At 35.6% G+C, this 26,509-nt stretch overlaps 1 protein-coding gene across 1 annotated transcript in view; it reads left to right on the top strand.

The window, feature by feature from the left end:
* Positions 1-26,509, top strand: part of LOC101344436 (CUB and sushi domain-containing protein 1-like) — a 1,691,327-nt gene that overhangs the window by 589,317 nt on the left and 1,075,501 nt on the right. Inside the window, exon 3 of the mRNA XM_023743077.1 lies at positions 5,470-5,664. Within this exon, the coding sequence (XP_023598845.1) occupies positions 5,470-5,664 (195 nt within the window). The remainder of the gene's footprint in view (positions 1-5,469; positions 5,665-26,509) is intronic.

The following is a 26,509-nucleotide window of genomic DNA, read 5'->3' as shown; positions in this document are numbered from 1 at the left end:
TTCTGTGAGTGTAATTAGAATGACAGCCTGTGTTTCAAGCCCTAAGTGTAAAAACTTGGCTTCATGAGGCCTAATGGAAATCTGCCATGAGAAGAAAGTAGTGTGTCCAAAGTCTCTTTCAAGACATGCTTTCACATTATCAACTGTCTACACTGGGTGGGGAATTCCCATCACTCAATAAGAATTTCTTTTTTGAAGCATCTATGGGAAAGAGTACAAATTACTTCCAGGAAGAAGTGAAGGGAATTATCAGTAAAGCTCAAGTCAATTCAGTAAGTATTTAGTAGATAATTATTGTATGCTCATCACTGTGGAGAGACAAAGAGACATTCACTATCTTCACGGAAACTGGTTAGAAATAGTTAAAATGAAATCAATGAAAGTGGTCATTAGGCTAAATTTATTTGATTGTAAATTAGTTTTACCCAACCACTGGACTTTCAGTGTTCATAATTTTTAAGTATCAGGATCTTAAATCTTTGCATGGACCTAGAATCACACCCATCCTTTTTTTTTTTTTTTTTTACAATTTATGCAGACTTCGATAATTTTTAATAAAATTCCTAATGGTTTATACTATTATATGCTTTTTAGCATTTTTTGATTATTTACAACTGGAAGTAATATTCTAATGTATTTCCAACTATTTTCTATTCGCTTCTTGGCAATGTTCACATTAAAATTTTAGCAAAACATTTTCCAATAGAAAATTAGTTTAAAATAAAAATTCTTATTTCCTAAATCATAAATTTGTAACTTTTTTCTACCACAGTGACTTTAAGCTTAATTTAATCACGTTTTCCCCTTTGTTAAGTTATTTTGCTTCTAAATTATTAAATTCATTTTAAACCTCTGACACCTATTTATATCATCAGCCAAATGTGGAGAGAGAGAGTGACTTAAAGTTTTAATTATTTACTGGTTCATTATTTCCAAAATGATATTTTGTCCAATTAGTTTTTGGAAAAAAATCTCCTTATTTTTCTATTCTCAAGAAGTTTATGAGCTATGAAAATCTTAGTTACTATACAAATAATATATGTGAAAATAAAATATATTTTACATTAATATTTATACTTTTCATTTCAATTGAGCAAATATTTATTTAGCAAGCATCTGCTGAGTGTTAGACATTATTCTAGACACCATGGGGACAGAAATAAATAAGATGCAACCCCCAGTCTTGAGTAACTCAAGGTCCAAAGTAGAGGCAAACCTGCAAACAGCTCGTTGCAATACAATCTGATAACAGAGTTATTAAGAAGCTGTCTTTGGAGACCTATGCTATCTCCTTCAATCTTTACACTTCTCTCTCTCTCTCTGTTCCCCCTCTCTTTCTCTATCTTTGTATAATCAGTACTGATAGAAAACATTTTCAATAAATGAACAGAGCTAATAAATGTAAAATAAGAGATGTAAATCAGTTCTTTTACCTTACAGAGCCTTGCAAAGAATTAGTGTTTATGTATTTTGAATTCTAATATCATTAAGAGTCAACATGTTAAGTAAAGGCAAAATCTGTATACAAAAATAAAAACAAAAACTGAGGTGATCAAAGTGGTCTAAGATACCCGGGAAGGATTTATGGAAGAAGGGGAGCCCGTGATGGACCCAGAAATAGAAAATTGCATTATACTGTATAGTGCTTTTATGGACTTGGGTAGCACCAGTGGTGATTTCTACTACAGGTACAAGTCTTTGATTGCACTGGGAATGGAATTCTTTATGTCCTATACAACAGTCTGAAATATTCTGTTAGTTATAATCACAGATACACTCTCCATTTATTGCTATTTTTCTTTGGACATTCACTGCTTTTAAAACCTGCATTAAGTTTTTCCCATTAAACATAGCTTCCTTAACTTGATGAAGTTGAAGGAGAGAATTTTTTCTCTCTGAATTTTAGCAGTTTGTATTTCCAAATGTTACATCCAACTCCCTGTTGAAAGTGTAAAGAGATGTTTACAGACATTTATTTTTAAAGGTCTACTTTGGGAAACCTTGTTTTCAGGGATGATTTTCATTTCCTCTCAAAAGGCTTGAAGACAGTACGTTTCTACACTCCCCACGTTGCTGTTACACAGCCCGATGCCTCATTTTGTTTCCGCTTTACTTTTGTTTAAATATACATAAATGGTGCCAAGAACATAGTTTGAAGCTTGTCCATCCAGCACCAGTGTCTTGTGGTCTATTTATGTATTTGTGTCCAATATTGTTATGTTGATCTTTCTGTACTACAGTTGATTGTATTATCTGTGCTAAAGGTATTTTTTTTTAAATAATTTATTTCTATTTTCAACAGAAAAAAATGGTAAAAAATTCTCTAGTATGAGTTCAATTTTCGGAATGGCTCATTTGGTTTTTCCAGTTATGGCAGTTATCATATCTTGCAGTTGTCTTTAGGAGATTTTAAAATATTTGATAAATTAACACTGCTCCTCTTTTCTTTGGGAAATTATTTATCAGGACATTCGACTAGTGGATGGTGGATGTGTACCTTCTAATAAGCAGTATTACCAATAGTTAATGAAAATAATGGAAAATCTCTCTAAAAGAAATGAGGAAGTTTTCTAATTATAAAGATTCCTGGGCAAGAATGAAAACACCACAAAACCTTCTTATTTACATATTCTCACTTTCTCCGTGTTTTTTTTTTCCCCCTCTCTCTCCATGATTGATATTCAGCTTGTCTGTCTGACAATAAGATCCCTCAGACTCGTCCTGAGTCTTCAACTCAGGTGCTCCCCGAGAGAATTGAAACTTTTTCTAAATTAGAAAGTCATACGAAGTAAAATGTAATTTCTTAAATATTTTATTGAGTTTTTTGGTGGACGTTTACATAGCAAGTTAGGTTCCCATTTGACAATTTCCGCACAAATTGTTCGGCGACGTTAGTTGCATTTATCACAACGTGTCAACATTCTCTTTGTGTTCTGTTTGTTCCCTTTCCTGTACTCTAGTTTCCCTGCCCTCTTATCTTCTCATCTCTGCTCTGGAGTAATTGTTGACCTTTTGGTCTCATATTGATGGTTTTTAAGTATCGCATCGATCTTACAGGTAATATCCTTTATTTTGTAAGCCATTCTGCTATTTCACTAAAAGGTGATCTCGGGATAGGCTCACTTCTAGGTTTAAAGAGTGTCTCAGGGTGACAGTCTCAGGGAGTCCTCCATTCTCTACCGTTCCAGTGTGTCTGGTTTTTTTTTTTTTTTTTTTTTAATAAGAATTTGAGTTCTGCTCTATGTTTCTCTCCCATCCTATTCAGGACCAAGTATCGTGACCCTGGTCAGAGTGGTCAGTTGTGGTAGCCAGGCGCCATCTAGTTCTTCTGGTCTCAGGATAGACGAGTTTGTGGCTCGTGTAGACTTGTTTCCTCTCTGATCTTTTGGTTGCCTTCCTACTGTTTTGCTCCTGGAGAGGAGAGATCATAGCTGTGTCTTAGATGGTGCTAACAAGTGTTTAAGCCCTCAGACGCTACTCCCTTCACTAGGACGCAGATCGTGATTTTTGTGAACCATGTTATACCAGTCGACTGAGTTGTCCCATGAGACTATGGTTGTGAGCCTTCAAACCCCGAAAACTGCTCGTGGAAGGTGTTTCTTTATGTCTGAGGAGTATTTGTGTCTTCAATGAATACATGCGCCTGCACTACGTGTTTGTATTTACACATCCCTACAATAGATTTTATTTTGAAACCCTGGTGGCGTAGTGGTTAAGTGCTATGGCTGCTAACCAAGAGGTCAGCAGTTGCAATCCACCAAGTGCTCCTTGTAAACTCTATGGGGCAGTTCTACTCTGTCCTGTAGAGTTGCTATGAGTCAGAATCAACTCGACAGCAATGGGTTAGGTCTTGTTTTATAGATAACTTCTATCTGTTCTCACCTATGTACACACCTGTACCCATCCAAATACCAGTATGTCTATGCCCATCCATTTGTGCTCAAATACTCATTTTTACTTTTGTTGTGCTGTGCTTACTACATCCACGTTCAGTGCCACTTTTCCCAAAACCAAAAATAACAAGTAAAATACCTTTTTAATAGACTAGAAAGAAGCATATTTTAAGACTTATTGCCTTAAGGATAGTAAATTTGGAATTAAATACAGAATTTTGTTTTCATACAAGATGGAAAAAATTATAGACTTGTCTTTAATTATTTTCTGTTGTGTTATTAAATGCTTAGGTGTTTGTAGACTGATTTCAGAAATGACTTTTAAAAATTTAAACAGAAAATATTTTGAATATGTAAACAGTGATTTCATAAACATGTCAATAATATGAAACATCTAGTTGCTAATATTTGCAAATAGTTCAGCTTGTCCATATTTGAGTGATGTCATGATAAAAATAATTACAATAATCACGGAAGCTTGCCCTCCCTTCACTGGGAAGGCTCTGCATTTCTCAGGTTATAAATATAACAAAACAGAAAAAAATTGTACTACATTATCCCTGTAAATAAAAATATACCTCAGCACATGCAAAATATGGATTCAAACATAAAATAATTGAAGTTTACTTATTTTGAAATCATTTTTAATTTTAAAATATTGTAATAGTGTCTTGGTTTATCAGAATATTACATAATTTAAGCCAGAAATATGGAGACAAAGCAGTCAATCGTGACCTGTCCGTTCAACTTAAAAAAAAACAAACCCGTTGCCATTGAGTCAATTCCAACTCATAGCAACCCTATAGAGAATGATATCAATGTAAAAAGTGAAAAGGTCAAGAAAGAACAGAATCAAAGCCAAAATATTGAAATAGAGTGAACGCAGTAGTTAAAATGCCAAAAATAATAGTTGAAACTTGGTTGTGACTCAGACCCCGTATAAATGCATGGGGCTTAGCAGAAGGCCTAGAATATAATAGTGACTCACTTTTTAAAAAAAATCCTATTGAATTAATGAATGTAGTGTCTCACTTATTCTTTAATTCAGTTGTTTATCCATTGAACATTGAACATTGATTAGTGATGTGTATCAGCTGCTGTCCTAGTGCTGAAGGAATAAGGGTAAACATGACAGAGAATTACAGTATAATATGGTGTAAGAAATCCATGCTGTGGTTCTTATGTCACTCTTTCAGATCTCTCTATTCTGCTGTTTCATCTGGTATGTAACTCTGTGAGAACGTAGAATCTCATAATGACAGAAAATAGTTTAGTCATCATCTAGGGCATTGAATCCAAGCAGAACTGTATTTTTTTTCCTTAAGAAAATACATTCATTTACACTTTTACATAATCTTTATGAAAGTATTATATTTCATATATTCCTAAAATATTAAGATAATTTCTTGGTTTATTTTTAGGTAAAAATTAAAATATTTTATTATAAAGTTTGGCTAATTTTATAATTCAAAAGTGATGTCTGCTTTGTGATATAAATTGATTTCAATGTAATTTTTTTTTTTTTTTTTTGCTTTTATTCTTTTTTTTTTTTTCCTTTGTTCTTTTCTTCAAATAGTTTTACCTAGCCATACATGTGGAAATCCTGGGGAGATATTAAAAGGAGTTCTCCACGGAACGAGATTCAACATAGGGGACAAAATCCGATACAGCTGTCTCTCTGGTTATATCTTGGAAGGACATGCAATTCTGACCTGCATCGTTAGCCCTGGGAATGGTGCATCATGGGATTTTCCAGCTCCATTTTGCAGAGGTATTGTACGAGTATGTGCTTGAGATCTGACACCTGTACTAAGTAAATGGGTTCAGAGCTGATATTATAAAAGTTACCATTTAAATGAAAAGAGAACATTTCATGCTGGGCTATACCATGTCAGTTCATTCTGTTTCCAAAAGTAATACTGTATGTTATACAAGAAACAAGAGCTGCACTCTATAAAATCAGTAACAAATTTATATATGTCCCTCAAATATTCAAATTTTTCTTCATTGCATGTCTTAAACTCTATGGACTCCTGCATATTTTTATCACTGCTTTTCATAGTATTCTAATACCTGATGTGCATGTTTAAATGTCCTTTTTGATTTGACTTCCCATTCTGGGTTCCTTTTTTATCCTTTTCTCATTAAAAAATGCAAACACCCTTAGATAATTTAATGTAGATATTTTAAGGATTCTTTCAACTCTCATATGCCTTTGAACATAAATGAATGCATTATTCCAAGAACTCATAACCATAATTTTGTGGATAACCTCCTGAAGTCCTGAAATATTTAGCCTTTCTGATAATATTATTTTACTGATCTAATTACTTTAGGAAAGAGCATACTTTGACTCTTAGATTTTGACTTTCCTAAGAAAAACTCATCTTAGGAGTTCAGCAATAAAGACATAGCTAACATTCATTGAGGCCTTAATGTAATGCCAGCAAATGTGTTAAGCACTTTTCTTTGTTCATGTCATTCAGTCCTCACCACAATCCACTGAAATAATCATTACTCACAGTCTCTCAACTGATGAAGACAAAAAGTTTAATTTTCAAAGGGGAACATCTGTCATATACGATGAGTTAAGACTCAAACCCACATATGATGTTTAATCCATGCACTAAACTATGCCAGTTTACAGCCTCAACTGTAAATCATCATATGACGTGGTTTTATTTTGAACGATATGTTTTATTTTAACCTATGGCATTCAGTGAATACTTACCTATATTTTCATTTTTTTCTGTTAAATGTTATAGTCTCATGAGAAATTCCTGATGAAAATAATTTTAGAATGGGCAATTACTATCACTACTGCTATTACTATTATTACTAACTAGCACTTAAAAACAAAACTAAAAAAAAACCATTGCCGTTGAGTCGATTCCAGCTCACGATGGCCTATGTGGTAGCAGTCACTACATTATCATACTTAGTACTCCCAAATAGATTGTTCCATTGAAGATTGATTTCATACATAAGGAATCTGAAGGTTAGAAGGAAAATTGATTTGCCTAAGATATTCCAGCTAATAAATGTTGGAGCTGGGATTTACTATATTCAAATTATTTCTCTGTTTTGGAGAAATTACTATTATAATATTTTCTACACCATACGTCTATTATTCCTCCTGAAATACTCTAATCCTCTGCATGTGGCTGAAGTTTATTGTATACTTCTTTTTATCTTACTTACGACTATTGATTCTTTTTACTCCCTCCATTGACGAAAGGGTGGTATCTTCAAAATCTAGATCTAAGCCCCTTTCTCTTTCCTTTCTACAGATTTGTCTCAACTAACTGATCTCATTTAAGGACATTATAGTTTGAATATCGTAAATATATTATTTATTCTAACTTATTTCTGACTTTAGCTCCATTATTTTCCAATTCACTCTAGATAAAAAAATTTCAGTTCCTTGGAGTTTGTTCTCTCATCCAGACTGCCTTGGGTTGATTAAATGTTCTCCATATCTAGAAACTTGGCCTCCAACCTACGCTCTGCTCTTAAACAATTCTCCCAAAGCAGACATCTTCATCATAGCCATTCTTCTCTTAACCAAACTATTTCAGTGTCTCAATACGAATTAACTACAAGTTCTTCAGCACGGCTTTCAATATGCTCCATAATCTGGACTTACCTACAAAGTGCAGTTTGAACCATCAGTGTACCCAGACCAAAATGTTACGCATTTACCATCTACTTTTTTCTCTACCATGCAGTGTTTTTCTAGGAATGATTTGTACTTGTTTACCTGAGAGTTGGTTATGTTCATCTTTTCCAAGCTCTGAATGCTTTAATGTCATGATGTGAGCTTGAAATTAGCCATGGTAGATGTTAGATCTTAACAATATTTTCTGCACAACTTTATAAGTTCCTAGGAAAAAAAAGCCATTAAAACTTTATAAGAAACTGTATCCTCAGTTCCTTTCTCTCTTAAAATTTAGCCTAATCTATAGCTATTCCCTCTTAGTGTTGTACCCAATCAAAAACTTAGTAGAGGCATAAAAATCTGCTGAGCATCAGATAAAGAGCTACTATAAACTTCAAAAAGATACCTCTACATGTAGCGTTAAGGGGCCATGGTGGCACAGTGGTTTAAGTGCTCAGTTACTAACCAAAATGTCAGTGATTTGAACCCACCAGCTGCTCTGTGGGAGAAAGATGTGGCAGTCTGCTTCTGTAAAGATTTATAACCTTGGACACTATATGGGGAAGTTCTACTCTGTCCCATAGGGTTGCCATGAGTTGGAATAGACTCAGTGGCAGAGGGTATATATAACAATAAGCATTAACAACTATAGCAACCTCTTATTTGCTCATGCTTCCTTCGGGAGTTTTCTTCTTAACTGAAGGGGCTTTACTAATTCTACAATTATAATACCTTATAAAGTCAAAGTTGGTATAATAGTCAACTAATACTCTTTCCTATTCTATCACTAATTTATAAAATTCCAGCTATATCAAGATGTGGTTGTCATGGTAAATAGTTTTTCTTCTATATTACAGATTATGAAATTTACACTTAAATTTTGCTTTGTCTAATACTTGTACAAGTTGTGCTGGCTTCCGCAGTATTCTGCACCGTCTTACCCTTCACCAAAGTTACCACTTAGCTATTGTCTGTTTAGTGTTTTTCCATCCCCAACCCCCGCCCGATCATAACCATGAAAGACTGTTTCTTTTTGTGTGTAAATCTTTTCATGAGTTTTCTCAGTAGTGGTCTCATACAATATTTGTCCTTTTGTGATTGACTTATTTCACTCAGTATAATGCACTCCAGATTCATCCATGTTATGAGATGCTTCGTAGATTCATCATTGTTCTTTATCATTGCATAATACTTCATTGTGTGTATGTACCATAATTTGTTTATCCATTCATCTGTTGATTGGCATCTAGGTTGTTTCCATCTTTTTGCTGTTGTGAAAAATGCTGCAGTGAATATGGGTGTGCATATGTCTATTTGTGTGACAACTCTTATTTCTCTAGGATATATTCCTAGGTGTGGGATTGTTGGATCATATGGTATTTCTATTTCTAGCTTTCTAAAGAAGTGCCATATCATTTTCCAAAATAGTTGTATCATTTTGCATTCCCATAAGCAGTGCATAAGAGTTCCAATCTCCCCACAGCCTCTCTAATATTTGATATTTCCTGGGTGTTTGATTCATGCCAGTAATGCTGGGGTAAGATGGTATCTCACTGTGATTTTGATTTGAATTTCTCTAATGTCTAGTGATTGTGAGCATTTCCTCACATGTCTGTTGGCTGCCTGAAAGTCTTCTTTTGTGAAATGTCTGTTCAATTCCTTCGCCGGTTTTTTAATTGGATTATTTGTCTTTTTGTTGTAGAGGTGTTGGATTTTCTTGTAGATTTTAGAGATAAGACGTTTGTCTGATTTATAATGTCCAAAAACATTTTCCTGGTTTGTAGGTTCTCTTTTTACTCTTTCGATGAAATATTTTGATGGGTGTAAGTATTTAATTTTTAGAAGATCCCAGTTATCTAGCTCATCTTCTGGAGTTTGTGTGTTGTTGGTTATGGTTTGTATCTTGTTAATACCGTGTATTAGGGCCTCTGGCATTGATCCTATTTTTTTTCTTCTATGATCTTTCTAGTTTTTGGCTTTATATTTAGGTCTTTGATCCATTTTCAGTTAGTTTCTGTGTATGGTGTGAGGTATGGGTCCTGTTTCATTTTTTTTGCATATGGACATCCAGTTTTGCCAGTATCGTTTCTTAAAAAGACTGTCTTTTCCCCATTGATGGACTTTGAGCCCTTGTCGAAGATCAGGAGACTGTAGGTGGATGAATTTATGTCTGGGTTCTCAATTCTGTTCCATTGGCCAATGTATCTGTCGTTGTACCAGTACCAGGCTGTTTTGACTACTGTAGCTGTATAGTAGTTTCTGAGGTCAGGTAGTACAAGTCCTCCTACTTTAGTCTTCTTCTTCAATAGTGCTTTACTTATCCTGGGCTTCTTCCCTTTCCATATAAAGTTAATGATTAGTTCTTCCATCTCTTTAAAGAATGTTGTTGGGATTTGAATTGGGATTGCATTGTATTTGTAAATCGCTTTGGGTAGAATTGTAATTTTCACAATGTTGTGTCTACCTATCAATGAGCATGGTCTATTTTTCCATTTATGTAGATCTCTTTTGGTTTCTTGCAGTAGTGTTTTGTAGTTTTCTTTGTATAGGACTTTTACATCCCTGGTTAGATTTATTCTGAAGTATTTTATTCTTTTAGGGGCTATTATAAATGGTATTGTTTTCCTGATTTCCTTTCCATGGTTCTCTTTATTGGTGTATAGGAATCCAACTGATTTTTGTATGTTTATCTTGTATCCTGCTACACTGGTGAATCTTTCTATTAGTTCCAGTAGATTTCTCGTGGAGTCTTTAGGGTTTTCTATGTATAGTATCATATCATCCGCAAATAGGGACAGTTTAACTTCTTCATTACCAGTTTGGATGCCCTTTATTTCTTTTTCTTGCCTTATTGCTCTAGCTAGAAGTTCCAGCACAATGTTAAATAGGAGTGGTGATAAAGGGCATCCTTGTCTTGTTCCTGTTCTCAAGGGGAATGTTTTCAGCCTCTCTCCATTAAGAATGATGTTGGCCATTGGTTTTGCATAGATGCCCTTTATTATGTTGAGAAATTTCCCTTCTATACCTATTTGATTGAGAGTTTTTATCAGGAATGGGCATTGGACTTTATCAAATGCCTTTTCTGCATCAATTGAGATGATCATGTGATTCTTTTCTTTCCTTTTATTTATGTGGTGGATTATGTTGATTAATTTTCTAATTCTGAGCCATCCTTGCATACCTGGTATGAATCCTACTTGGTTGTGGTGTATTATTTTTTTGATATGATGCTGAATTCCATTGGCTGAATTTTGTTGAGAATTTTGCATCTATGTTCATGAGATATATTGGTCTGTAATTTTCTTTTTTTGTGATGTCTTTGGTTTTGGTATCAGGGTTATGCTTGCTTCATAGAATAAATTTGAAAGTATGGCTTCCTTTTCTGTGTTCTGAAATAGTTTGGGTAGTACTGGTGTAAGCTCTTCTCTGAATGTTTGGTAGAATTCTCTAGTGAAGCCATCTGGGCCAGGGCTTTTTTTGTTGGAAGTTTTTTTTTTTTTTCTAAATTACTTCTTCAATCTCTTCTCTTGTTATGGGTCTGTTCAGATTTTCAACATCATTTTCTGTTAATTTCGGTAGGCAGAATGTATCTAGAAGTTTGTCCATTTCCTCTAGGTTTTCAAATTTGTTGGAGTATAGTTTTTCATAATACTCTGTTATAATCCTTTTTGTTACCATTGGGTCTGTTATAATGCCCCTCATTTCATTTCTTTTTTGAGTTATTTGAGTCCTCTCCTGTTTTTCTTTGGTCAGTTTGGCCAGTGATTTGTCGATTTTGTTGATCCTTTCAAACAACCAACTTTTGGTTTTGTTGATTCTTTCTATTTTTTTAATTCTCTATTTCATTTATTTCTGCTTTGATCTTTATTATTTCCTTTCTTCTGGTGGCTGTGGACTTTTTTTGCTGTTCTCTTTCTACTTGTTCGAGTTGTGTTGCTAACGTTTTGATTTTGTCCCTTTCTTCTTTTTTGATGTGTGCATCTATTGCTATAAATCATCCTCTGAGGACTGCCTTTCCTGTGTCGGAATTGTTTTGGTATGATGTGTTTTCATTCTCATTTGACTCTAGGAATTTTTTTATTCCATCTCTGATTTCTTCTATTACCCATTGGTTTTTAAGCAGGGTGTTAATCAGTTTCCATGTAATAGATTTTTTTTTTCCCCCTTGCTCTTCCTGTTGTTAATTTCTACCTTGATGGCATTATGGTCAAAGAAGGTACTTTGTATTATCTCAGTGTTTTGGATTTTGTTGAGGGTTACTCTGTGGCCTAAGATGTGGTCTATTCTGGAGAACGTTCCATGTGTTGGAAAAGAATGTGTATTTTGCAGCTGTTGGGTGGAGTGTTCTATAAATGTCTATGAGGTCAAGTTGGCTGATTGTGCCCTTTAGCCCTTCTGTATCTTTGCTGAGTTTCTTTCTAGATATTCTCTCCTTTACCAAGAGTGGTGTGTTGAAGTCTCCTACTATCATTGTGGAACTGTCAATTTCTCTTTTCAGTGCTGTTAGAGTTTGTTTTATGTATTTTGGAGCCCTGTCTTTTGGTGTGTAGATGTTTATTATGGTTATGTCTTCATGATGGATCATCCCCTTGATCATTATATAGTGTCCTTCTTTGTCTTTAATGGTCCATTTTGTTTTAAAGTATGTTTTATCTGAGAGTAGTATTTCCACTCCTGCTCTTTTTTGGTAGTTGTTTGAGTGATTTATTTTTTTCCAACTTTTGACTTTTAATAAATTTACATCTTTGTTTCTAAGGTGTGTCTCTTGTAGACAGCATATTGATGAACCCTGTTTTTTTATCCATTCTGTCACTCTCTGTCTCTTTATGGGTGCATTTAAGCCATTTACATTCAGTGTAATTATTGATAGGTATGAGTTTATTGCCGTCATTTTGTAGTGCTTTTTTTTTGTGGTGCTGACATTTTCTATGTTCCTCTTACTCTCTCGTGCTGAATTCTTTTTGTTTGTGGATTTTTTTTTTCCATTTCTTTTGTTTTGGCAAATTTTATTTTTACAGAGACTTTATGTTTTTCTTCTTTATTTTGATGAGTAGGTTTGTTAACTTTCTTTGTGGTTACCTTGAAATTTATCCTTATCTTCCTAGGGTTGAACCAGTCTATTATTACTTGGTATCACCTTGCCTTCCTCTCTATTAGAAAGTTGTATACCTACACCATTTATTCCCTCTTTTATTATTCTGATGTTATTGTCAATTACAGATTAACCGCTCTGGTTCCCTGCTGTAATTCTTTTGGTTTTGGATAATTCTTGAAAGTTTATTTCTTAGATTGGTATCTGGCTGGTACAATCTTGCATCCTAGATTCAGGCTGTGGTCTGATGTTGTTTGTTCTCAGATCAAAGGACTCCCATTAATAATTCTTGTAAGTTTGGTTTTTACATATTCCCTTAACTTCTGTTTATCTGGAAATGTCTCAATTTCACCATTGTATTTGCATAAGAGTCTTGCAGGATGTATTATTCTTGATTGGCATTTTTTTTCTTTCAAGGCTTTGTATAGGTCATCCCATTACCTTCTTGCCTGCATGATTTCTACTGAATAACCAGAGCTGAGTCTTATTGTTTCTCCTCTGTATGTGACTTTTCATTTTTCTAGAGTTGCTCTCAGGATTCTCTCTCTTTGTCTTTGGTTATAGTGAGTGTCTTAATCATCTAGTGCTCCCGTAACAGAAATACCACAAGTGGGTGGTTTTAACAAACAGAAATTTTCTGTCTCATAGTCTAGTAGTCTAGAAGTCCAAATTCAGGGCGTCAACTCCAGGGGAACGCTTTCTCTCTCTGTCACCTCTGGAGGAAGGTCCTTGTCTTCAATCTTGGTTGTGGAACTTCTCCGGTGCAGGGACCCCGGGTTCAAAGTATGCACTCTGCTCCCAGTGCTGCTTTCTTGGTGGTATGAGGACCTTAACTCTCTGCTTGCTTCCCTTTCCTTTTATCTCTTGAGAGATAAAAGGTGGTGCAGGCCACACCCCAGGGAAACTCCTGTTACACTGGATCAAGGATGTGACCTGGGTAAGGGTGGTGTTACAATCCACCTTAATCCCCTTTAACGTAAAATTACAATCACAAAATGGAGAACAACCACCCAATACTGGGAATCATGGCCTAGCCAAATTGATACACACGTGTTTTGAGGGACATAACTCAATCCATGACAGCGAGTGTGATCATGATATTCCTTGGTGATTTTCTTCTGGGGTCTATTAGCTGATAGGGGACCTCCACACGTATCTTTCCTGGCTCTCTGTTCTTTATCAGTTTCTTATTCCATTTGGTATTTGACTGAGTTCTTTATCTCTTCATTTGACAGTTAGGGTTCCAGGATTGACATTTGTCTCTGTTTTACTTAGTATTTCAGCTCTTTGCTGTGGAGGGATGGCATAGTGCCTCTGTCGATAGTGCCCTGGTGGCTCTGCCTCTATTTCTTCAATTTTTGCAGCATCTCTTGCTTCTCCAAATTATAGGGTGTGAATATCATTGACTCTACTCTTTCCAGTGTATCTTCTTATTCTTTTCTTCCTCCGTATTCTCTCAGCTTTAATAGAGTTTTTACAGTATCAACGTTGTTAGCATTATAATTAAATCCTTAGTTTGTCAAAAGACTGCTTATAAAAGCTTAAAAACAATGAACAACATTTATATCATTATAACTATAAATATTGTTTATGACAGAATCAAGTAGTGTACCAAGAATTAGACTTCCTCCTCTATGATTCCAATAACACAATCTCCATGACACCCGAAGAAGAGAGTTCAGATGACTTCTTTCTTAGCCTCAAATAATTATTCTTAATGATTCCATAATTACTTCTGTTTCACATTTGGGCCAAGGCCTTCTTGTTCTGCTTGTTTAGTTAGTGTGATATTTGCTGGCTCAAACACAAATATTTTTTTCCTGATAAATCTACAATGAGTATTCCATACTGGCGGTTGGTTCTGATGATAGTGATATTTTGGGGACTGTCATCTTTCACACCTGCCATCTTTCAAGATTATGGCCTTGTTGTCATCCAGTTGGCAGAAAGGGAGAAAAGAGCATAGGGTTTTATAGGCAGGTCCAGTTGGCATACGCCCCACACATATATTCCATTGGCTAGAACTCAGCCATGTAGCCCCACTTCACTGCATGGGATGCCAGGAAATGAAATCAGCTCTAAACACAGAACCGATTAAAAATAGATTTGATAACTAGCTGGCCCATCTATGCCACAATTGCCTTTTACTTGTGCTAAAGTTTTGAATTGTCTTTATGCTTTTCCTTGTTAATTAGTAAAACATATGCTTTTATCGGAGCCCTAGTGGTGCACTGGTTAAATAAAGTGCTTGGCTGCTAACTAAAATGTCAGGGTTCAAACCCACAAGCTACCCTACAGGAGAACGATGTGGCAGTCTGTTTCCATAAAGATTTACAGCCTTGGAAACCCTGTGTGGCAGTTGTACTCTGTCCTATAGGGTTGCATGAGTTGGAACGGACTTGACGGCAGTGGGTTTGTTTGGTTTTGGATGCTTTTATCACAATAATCCAAATAGCTTCTGCTTTTTACTTCTTCAAACTATTGCTATGAAAGAACGCTATTTTTCTTTCTGAATGTCACTGACTTTCTCTTCTAATTTAAATATGATTGCTTAATATGTGGATTACAATTGTTTTCCATTTTTCTCGAAGTTTCTAATTGTCACTGACCCCCTAGCATAGTGCAACTTCATCACTTTTACAATATCTCTCTTGCACTCATTTCTCTCAAACCCACTACCTCCCGCTGTGAGAACTCTCTTCTACATGATTGTGAACTGGATTCTAGGCTTATTACACAGTAGGGATGTGGAGACTTCCCTTCGCTTTCCTACTCTATTTGCTCACTGCTTCCTAAACCCTGTGTCTGCCTTTCTCTTAGTTTCACCCTTGAACGTATCCTCAATAATTACCTAAGAAAGGCTGCTTTAGAGGAAAATCTTTTACATCTTAGCATACTTGAAAATGGCCTTGGTCTGCCTCCACACTTGATAGATAATTTGGATGTATATAGGTGAAAAACATTCCCTCTCAATATTTTTAAAGCATAGCTTCAATATTTTTTGTAGATTATGGTTTCTGCTGAATTTGGGGTGGTCAAAATTACCATCTTTCTTCCTTGTCTGAGAGCTGAAACAAGAGATAAGCAAGAGAATAGTAAGACATGATAAACTAAAATGTCACCTTTATTGCAAATAAAGATGCTATTGGAATTATATGTATATCTATTCATACACAGACACACACACACACACACAGACACACACACACACACACACATACACACACTCACAACTACCCAGTCCCAGGATACACTGGACTGAAGAGAGCTGCCCAAGGAGACTTAGAGCTTTGAGGAACACTGGTATCACCTGATATCAACCAAGAGTGAAGAAACAGAGATCAAAATCTAGTCAGGTTTGTGAATAGCCTGAATGAAAGTTTGGGTGCCTTCAAAGTTATAGAGGTAAATAAAACTACTTTATTGTTGTCTCTGATTTATCTTCAAAACTTGAGATTAAATGAGATAATCCAGGTAAAGTTCTTAGCAAAGAGCTTGATATATAATAAAATTCTGTAAGTTAAATATAAACTTACAAGGAAATTCAGGCAAACTACAGGATCTCCATGCTGATAACCCTAAAACCTTGAGGTTTTTCATTTTTTGATTTAATTTTATTGCTAAGTTATTCTTACAATTGTCCCCCATGACAATTTTGGTGGTGAGGGGTATGGGAATGCGGAAATGCCAATAAAACATGAAGAAGAAAAGTAATAATTAGAGAAAAGTAATAATTAGTAAAAACATGGAGAGGAAAATAATAATTAGATAATTAATAATTACATTTTTCAGGTATATGTTAAAATAGAAAAGAAATTGATACAGAGGCTTTAAAGAAAGCAGCTATAAGTAAAACATTATTTGAGGGAAGATGCCACATGCATAATCTTCTGCGGTAGAAGGAAAACACATGGCATGTGAAAAAATCTTGTATCTGTCAAGTGACCACAGGTGTGCCAGGTTGTAGCCCAGAACACGCTCGTTTCATGCAGCAAAGCAATGACCATTGGCAAGGCAGAGACTCAGGGGTCTGAGCAGCCGCACAGCTGACCAATGGAAGCCAGGTCCTTAACATCTAGATTACTGCTGTCCCGTAGAATTACAACGCAAATTACAAACGTGAGCCTAATATGTAATTCAAAATGTTCTACCTGCCACATTAAAAAAGTAGAAAGCAATAGGTAAAAATAATTTTAATGATTTTTTGTTCCTCTAATATAGCAAAAATATTATAACACATAATCAGCATAAAAATATTAACCACATGTTTGACATTTTTTTAATACTAGCTTTCAAAATCTGGTGTGTATTTTACATTTAAAGCTTATTTTAATTTAAATAGGCATGCTTCCGATGCTCAATAGGCACATGGGCTAATGACTGCTATATTGAACCGTTCAGATTTAGAAGGCAGAAGAATTTTAGGATTTTTTTTTTTATACTGGTTGTTAATGCATGCAGAAATCTGAGTCTGCTCATATTCTCTTTCTCATTCTGTCAGCGGGTTTCATTTTCACTTATGATTCAGGGTTCAAAATCCAGATGTAGTTTTATTATGAGGATTGATTAAAAAATGGTTTTGGAATATACAAATCTATACCATAGTCTTTTTGCATTTCTTCCCTTTAACTTCTCAGTGATTACTAAAACCTATTTGAGTTGAACAGTATTAGAGAGGAGCATCTATTTTAAAATAGTTTAGGCAAAAGAGAAGAGGGAACTAGCTCTTGGTTAATCTGAAACACTTTCTTAAAAGGAATTTCATTTCAGACACTATCTTACTTTTGGAAGAAATGGTTTGTGGGCCTAAGGAAAGAAAATTATAGAAAACTTTGAAGAAGATGCAGATTACCTAGTGGAGTGAGAAAAAAGATGGAACAGCTCCACACATGTGTGCTTGAAGAAGTATGGAAGAATAAAATTAAGAATTCTGGGGCTGACAAAAATTTGGTTGAATTCTGGGACCTAACCATTATATTTGTTACCATGAGCATATTTTTAGACACCATTATCAGCCTTCTTTCCCATCCACAGACTAGTACAGCTAATACAGACCTAAGGTAATAACACAGACAGAAAGGAGTAGAGGTAAGATCTGTATCACCTCGTGGCAGTGACTCCACTGGCCACATACTCAGTCTTCATGCTATATTGTCAATAAAGAAAGGCTTATTTTAAAAAGATCTGATTCTCAATATCAGCATGGATTAAATGAAATAACATATGCTAAGCATCTTGACAGAGGGATAATAAATAAAGCTCTTGGTAATATAAAACCATGTGTAAAGTATGTTGTTTGGTGCTATCCAGTCGATTTTGACCATAGCAACCCAATGTGACAGAGTAGAACTACCCCATGGGGTTTTCTAGGCCGTAATCTTTATGGGAGCAGTTTGCCAGGTCTTTCTTCCATGGAGTGGCTGGGTGAGTTCGAACTGCCAACCTTTTGGTTAGCAGTCAAGTACTTAACCATTGAGCAACCAAGACTCTTGTTAAAATATAAGCTCTGCAAAAATGCCTAGGATGGAATTCTGGCTTCATCAGTTACATGCTCTGTGTCCTTGGTCAACTAAGTTTATTTCTCAATTTTCTTATGTGTGTAATAACACTTATTTCATAGGTCTATTTTACAGATTAAATCAAATAATCCAGTTAAAATGCTTAGCAAAGAGCTTGACACATAATAAAATTCTATAAGTAATATATAAACTTGTGAGGAAATTCAGGCAAACTACAGAATCTCGATGCTGATAACCCTTAAAAAAGAGGAGGAGGGTTATACTTATTGGTAGTCTTTGGGGAAAAAAAAAAAAAAAAAAAAAACACCTACCAGGCTGATTTTAGAAAAGAAATTGAATAATCAGAGCCTCAGGCAAAAGGCAAAGTAAGTGTCAACTGCAGTGTAGGTCTGCACAGGAATAGGTAATTTTATTTTACATGTCACTGTTTGGACTATTTCAGGAGACAAAAATTACATGCGCACATACACGTACACTTATATAATTAGTATGATATAGTACAGGAAATGTAAATGACACTTAGCAATCATACAGGTTTAGATGATTTGTAGATTCTTTTAAGGGAATGATCAATCAAGTTCGGCATATGTTAATAAATAGCAAAGGGAGTAGCTTTTTACCTTTAAGTGATAGAAATTTCAACTTAGTCACTAAAGTTTTAGATTGTAAGAAAAAGTATGATAATAATATTTAAATTTATACAGCAATTACCAAGTATTAACCAAAAAAAAAAAAAAACCCAAACCATCTGCCATCGAGTCGATTCCGACTCATAGAGACCCTACAGGACAGAGTAGAACTGTCCCATAGGGTTTCCAAGGAGTGGCTAGTGGATTTGAACTGCTGACCTTTTGGTTAGCAGCTGAATGCTTAACCGCTGCACTACCAGGGCACTGCTTTATATGTATTCTATTTTATTTTCAAAATAACACTATGAGTTATATTTTATCATTCTTTTTTTTTAAGATGAGGAAACTGAGGCTCAGAGAAACTAATGAGGGGTAAAGAAGTTGTATTAGGTCATGCCATGGTATGTGGTAGAGCGGGAATCTGAATCTGGGTATTTTGGCTGCAAAGTCTGTACCGTTGGCCTCTATAATATGCTATCCATCCCATTCTAATGTATTAGAAAAATTAATATCTTTAAAGGACCCTAATTTGGAACTGGGAGATAAATACTTGAATTTGAATTTTTGAAAACCACTTTTTTTTTTTAAAGAAACCTATGCTGAAATTGCTGAGACGTGCCACAGAGAGCACAGCTGTCCCATCATCGCCTTGCCTGGAGGCGTTCAGCTTTTGTGAATGAAGCTGGTGACTTGGTTTTCTCCTAGCAGGATGAAAGATGCTATGCCTGAGCTTCCCCCACTTAACTCCACATGCTGCTGCATGGAATACGGGTTAAGATGGGTTGACTAGTCTGCAGACCATTTGGAGAACGTGTGCCTAGGAAAGAGAATACTAAGTGCAGTTAGATGCCAGGCAGGAAAAGTGACTACTGCTTCTCAGCATTTTCTGGGGATGCAAATGGTATAAACTGAGCACTGACAAAAATTGCTTTCTGGAGGCTTTGATAGAAGTATCTAAGCCTCATGGATTTCAGATGAAAAACTATATGTATAAACCTAGCTCAAGAGAGCCTTTAGGCTAAAGAGGGGCTTTGGCTATAAGGTTTCCTTTTATTTAAAGTCTAAATATGTTTTGATGAAGCTCTTTCTTAAGGGAGTAAGTCAAACTTGGAGAAAGCCAAGCTAACAAATGGTCCATTTTTCCAGTCTAATAGAATTTCTGCTGCTCTACATAGAGACATTCTTGGGTTTGAGTTAATTCTCAAATGTCTTTACTCTTTCTCCCTCACGGCCCTAGGCCCTTCCCTAAACCCTCTGACCTCCTGCATCCTCCCAAGAAGGTCCCATTCCCCTGCGGAAGAATGAGCTGTGGAAGATGCAGCCAGTGACTGTGCTTGACCCAGCTTCAGGGAGAGAAGGTCCTCTGTCCCGGGCTAAGTCTTTCTGGGGAGCCGGTTTAGGCAAGAAGGACTTGCAAATATCTCAGAGGTGGCTGGCCAGCAGTTAGTTATTCTCCATTTATTCTTTGTTTTCAGCAAACAAGATCTTTTTAGGTAATTACGAATTACTCCGGAAGAAATGCTATAGGGAGAGAGAGAAATCGTGAGTAAACATTTTATTCAGGGTGTGCTTGGTGGAAGTTATTCTGTTATGAGCTTTACAAACACGGTTTTGTCTTACACTATCCAAGAAATGTAAAGGTTAATATTAATACTTACAGTTTGCACGTAAGAGAGGTTGGGTATCGTCCAAAGCTGCAAAGGCAGTACGTGGGGAAGTCGGTTTTGACTTGGCATTTTTCACGTTTACCTCTAACTACCAGTTGTTTTCGATCTGTTGGCACTTTTTCAATTTTGTTAGGTTTATTTTTGGAAGCATGATCTGTAAATCATAGAAAATAGCAGCATATAAATTATTGGAAACTAATGCTGTTTACTTAATAAAGTTCTAGTTTTGTTTCTCTCTGTCCAAACACATGCGTTTAAGGGAAATATTCACCTAAATGTGTTAAAACACATGTCACTACTATATGGCAGTTTTAGGGAATATAGGATGTGGCAGCTGTTCTGATTTTTCTTTTTTTAAGAGTTGACTGATTTTATCCATTTTAGGACTGTTGTATTTTCTTAGAAGAATGAATGATAGTTACCAAGCAAAGATGCCACTAGAACCAGTAGCTGTTTTAGTAATACCTTTAATAAGGCATGCTGAATAATATATACCCATGGCTCATTTAGAGCTGTCTAAAGCTGCAATTATCTTTAATTGATAAGCCTTACATAATGCAACTGGAAATGACAATATGTCACTTGCCAATGCTTTATAAAATATCAGTCAAAGTATTTTAATTGCAGACAATTTGGCTGCTAGTGATGAAGGGGCAGGAAAAGACTTGGAAAGATACAGCTGGAAGGGACGAAAAGGAAGAAAGTAGTCGTGATTTTTATGGATGCCTATAAATTCTGTAATATTTAAAACACAGCTGTTTTTATCAGTTGTATTACAGAATTCATCTTGTAAAATGAATCTCAAATAATCCATCGTGTCAGAAGGAAGCAATGTGAAGTAACACGGTGTGATACAGGTAGTCCCCCGTTTACAACAGACTTGAGTTTCCAATGAACAGCTTGGGTTTTTTTGTACATCTTATTGTTAGTAATATGCTACATACAGTGTTGCACTGTTTAATTTGCTGATTATCATTCTCAGATGTTCACTTGCAGATGTTCAATTTTATGATTTAGTGTTCCAAATACTGTCATATAGCAAGCTATGGCCTGGTCTACAGTGAAGTTGGTGTTGGTGTCACGAGTCTTAACAGATAGAAAGTTGGGCAATGTTCAACTCGAAGGACATACAACAATTGATCTGCAGTTGCACCTGACAGCCATTACCACTCCGGCTTCATTGTTATGACACCGATGCTGAATTCACTGTAGACCGGGCCAAGAGCGTGATCTTATTCAGTGTTTCTTTCCATCAGAAGCATCAGCCGTTAATGTGAAGCTGAGTTGTTCACGTTGGTCTGACTGTAACCCCTGCACTGCTTATACCCCCGACAATATATCTAGCAAAGGAAATCACGCCACTGCAAGTTCTAATCCAATAAAGGCGGCTGGGAAGGCTCCAGACATGAACATGAAGGTCATTAAGGCCTACGATAATGGAAAGAAAGTTCCAGTGCACCATTAAGGATAAAATCCTGGACTCAAACGTGTTCAAGAGAGGATAGGAAGAGAAGAAGCGAAGTTTGCAAATATAGAGACTTTTTTGAATTGCTTTCTATAAAAGGGATAAAAAAAAATTGAGGCTAAAGGCAGATATGGAGTCCAGAGGCAGACATGGAGTCAAGAGAGATGTTTTCTATTTATTTATTTTAGTGGAAAATTGGAGCTCATTTGTATGCTGAGGACAATTTACCATTAAGACGGGAAAATGATTATTTTTAGAGGGGAGAGAGTGAAAAATCATTAGAAGTGTTCTGAAGAATGAAAGCTAGAACATAAATGTAGATGTTGGCCTTAGATAGGAACAGGTAAATTTCATTCAGGAAGGACATTTTCTGGGCAGAAATACATCGAGGTGATGACAAGATGAAAGGTGATGATGGGGTTGAATGGTTGAGTTGGAGAAGGATTGTTGGAGGAGACGGAGTGAGTGAAGTGAGAGGCTAACTTATTCAATGATATTGAAATCAACAAGAATTAAAGCAAAAGGAAGAGTTGCAGAGACTTTCAGTGAGCCAAAAGGTAAACTCTTAATGGAATAATGGAGACATACCGGGGGATGACAGTTGACTACAAGGAGGAAGGGCTGTCAGTGTTAAATTCTGATGACAAGTGACTCAAAGCTGGGACATTTTAGGCAATTAAAAAAGAAAATGATCTGGAAATGTCAATGAGATGCAAAGCCATGAAGTTGACCTCAAGAACCAGTGATATATGGGTTATGGAAGCAGAACACTGAATACGTGAGAGGCCCTCAACGGACACATTATCCTCAGAAGACATCAGGTTTCCATTAGAAAAAGAATGTAAAGGGAGCAGTTGTTGAGATGTGGGAAGTTGGCTCACAATTGAGTTTCTGACATACAGAGGATCTAGTGGAAGAGTTTTAAAAGTTTCTAAGGAGTAGGGTTAGGGGATCAGAGAAGTGAGATGTGTAGATCTTTGAAGGGATGAGACTCTGGGACGATGAGGGGTGACCTAGGAGGCCATGGCTTGTGATGACTGTCATAGGCAAGGACAAAGGATATAAAGAGATGTTCTCCTGGTAGTGTTAGGTGAGACATAATGGTGATGACTCTACAAGAACAGGGGATAAGGATTGGGCAGGGGCGGCATGTCTCTGGGCCCCATTTCACTGCAGCCGCCGGAAGAATTATTTCAAGTGTCATATTTAGTCATTGATATAAAACTATAAATTACATATAGAAAACATACTACATTAAAAGATATAAAGCAACTATGAAAACTATACTAAATAATTTTGGTCAATATTTAGATCATATAATTATATGATTACATAATGTAAATTTCTTTAATCCATATATGTTGATAGAAAATAAAAATGTACTTATGTATATATTTTAACATCATCAGCAATAATGTCAATCTTTTGGTGTATTACATTCCTTTTTTTTGTTTTGTTTTGCTTTTTTCATGATACTTTTGAAATTGAGATGAGACTACACATACAATTATCCAATTATCCAACATTATGGGTTTTTTTAAATAAAAGTATTATTATAATCAAGGAATATTTTGAAGCTTTATTACCAGCTCTTGGTAAACATGATATGGTAGGATTATATAGTATTTTATCTAATAATTTATCTGTTGTTGAACATTTAAGCAGTTTCAATTTTTCACTTTGATGAATATGGCAAAGTATGTCTAAATATTTTATTCTGTGTTTTGAAATATTCCCTTAAGATAGATCCCTAGTAAAATTTATACTCAGGCAAGAGATATAATAATAATTTTACAGTTAAGAGTAAAACTTTGTGAAAGTTTTGAAATTCCTTGGGAAATAGTTCACTCTGATTTCTGCTTACATTTAGAATTATTTCCCCCACTTATAGAAATCAGTAGATTCAAGTACATCTTTTATTAAAAATATCTTATCTTCCTTTTGGATTAACTCAATGCCATTCAAACTTCTTTTAGCTGTCAAATATTCCTTCAGATGAAAGGTTTGTGGAAACTCAATATATGAAATAGATTTAAAAAAAAAAGGAAGTATTGCTGTGATAGAAATTTGGTGTGGGCACCCAAAGTCCACACACTTGTCTCTGGTTTGCCACTTGTAGCCTCTGACTCCACTCTAAGGAAGTCCTAGGTGCACAAATATTAAAATACTGATATTCATTATTTCATTAATCAATTGTGAATTTTGACTCAAAGAAAGAGCAGCATATCTTTAATATAGCTTTTGTTCCTCCTGTTTAAGAGACTTTATATAACGGCACTGAAAAGGACTGGAAAAAGCACTAATTATATTACCCTAAATCAGAGGTTCACCACCAGGAGCTATTTTGCCTCTCCAAGGATATACGGCAATGTCTGGAGACAGTTTGGGTTGTTACAGTTGAGGAATGTTGTTGGCATCTCGTAGGTAGAAGCTAGGATGCTGCCAAACAGGATAGCGCAACATATCAGACAAAGAATTCTCTGACTTAAAATATCAACAGTGCTGAAGTTGAGAAACCCTGATTTAACTGCTTATTCTTAGCGATAATTAAGGAAGGAAACGACTTTGTCTTTCTCTTTAACCTTATTAGGACATACGGTGCAGTAATCAGATATAGGTATCTCTTAGAAAAAAGTGGCTATTTATTGATGTATACTTCCTGAGCAGAACACTGAAAATGGGATTTGAGTGAACGTATTATAATTTTGGATATATCAGAATCTCATATTTTTCCCCCTCAGAAACTGGTGGTAAATTTAAAAATTAGGACAGGGATATACAGGCAGTGTGTCTCTGTATGTTTATTGCAGTTCTACTCTGACCTATAGGTTGCTATGAGTCGGAATCAACTCGACGACAATGGATTTGGTTCGATTTGGTTTGGTTATATTAGCTTGAAGAGGGATAAGATGGGGATATTTATGTTTCAGAAGTTTTCTAAAAAGTAAATAAGCTGGACCCTAAGAATGAGTCCACCACCCATCTGTCAGTTTGTAGTGCTCTGGTGACTTGCCTGTTGCTATGATTCGGGAAGCTATTACACAGGTATCTAAAATACCAGTAGGGTCTTCCATGGTGTACAGTTTCCAGTGGAGCTTCCAGATTAAGACAAACTAGGAAAAAGGCCTGGTTATCTGTTTCCAAAATTAACTAATGAAAACCTTATAGACAACAAAAGACAGTCCAATATAGTGTTGGAATATGAGCCCCACAGGTTAGCAGGCACTCAAAATATGACTTGGGAAGAGCTGCTGCCTAAATTTAGAGTCAATCTTAATGACGTGAGTGGAGTAGAGCCTTCTAGACCTTATTTGTTGACATGGCATGACTCATAATTATAAGCAACAGGTGTAAACATCCATTACTAATCAGAATATGGAACGTAGAAAGTATGAATAAAGGGAAATTGGAAGTTGTCAGAAATGAAATGGAATGCGTGAAGATCATTATCCCAGCCATTAATAAGCTGAAATGGACGGTCTTGATCATTTGGGATCTGGCAACTATATGGTCTACCATACCTGGAACAACAAATTGAGGAGGAATGACATTGCATTCATTGTCAAAAGAACATTTGAAAATCTATCATGAAGTACAATGCTGTCAGTGATAGGTTAATATCCATATGCCTACCAGGAATACTGGATAATAAGACTATTATTCAAATTTGCACATCAACCCGAGTGCCAAAAATGAAGAAACTGAAGATTTTTAAGACCTACTGCAGTCTTAAATTGATCAAATGTGCAATTAAGATGCATTGATAATTACTGGTAATTGGAATGTGAAAGTTGGAAACAAAGGAGAAGGATCAGTAGTTGGAAAATATGGCCTTGGGGATAGGAACGATGCTGGGGATCACAAGATAGAATTCTACAAATCCAATGGCTTATTAATAAGAAATACTTTTTTCAACAACACAAGTGATGACTATACATGCCGACCTTGCTGCTTGGTTTACACAGGAATCAAATTGACTACCTCTGTGGAAAGAGACAATGGAGAAGCTTTGTCAGTCAAGACAAAGCCAGGGGCCAACTGCAGAACAGACAATCAATTCCTAATATGCAAGTTCAAACTAAAGCTGAAGAAAATCAAGCCATTACAAAGGAATCAAAGTATGACCTTGAATGCATCTCAACAGAATTTAGAGACCACCTCAAGGATAAATTTGATGCATTGAACGATAATGACCAAAGACCAGGTGAGTTGTGGAATGACATCAAGTACATCATACATGAAGAAAGCAAAATGTCATTAAAAAGACAGGAAAAAAAGGACAAAAATGCATGTCAGAAGAGACTCTGAAACTTGCTCTTGAATGTAAAGTAGCTAAAAGAAACAGAAGAAATGATGAAGTAAAAGAACTGAACAGAAGATTTCAAAAGACAGTTTGAAAGACAAGGTAAAGTATGATAATGAAATGTACAAAGACCTGGAGTTAGAAAATCAAAAGGGAAGAAAACAACTCAACATTTCTCAAGTGGAAAGAACTGAAGAAAAAATTCAAGCCTATTGTTGCAACAGGGTCACTATAAATCAGAATCGACTTGAGAGCAACAGATTTGTTTTTTTTTTTTTTTTTT

Source organism: Trichechus manatus, unplaced genomic scaffold (assembly GCF_000243295.1).
Source record: "Trichechus manatus latirostris isolate Lorelei unplaced genomic scaffold, TriManLat1.0 scaffold00234, whole genome shotgun sequence".
Classification (NCBI taxonomy): domain Eukaryota; kingdom Metazoa; phylum Chordata; class Mammalia; order Sirenia; family Trichechidae; genus Trichechus; species Trichechus manatus.
Note: the sequence above shows the minus strand (reverse complement) of the source record. Positions and strands in the feature narration are given on the sequence as shown.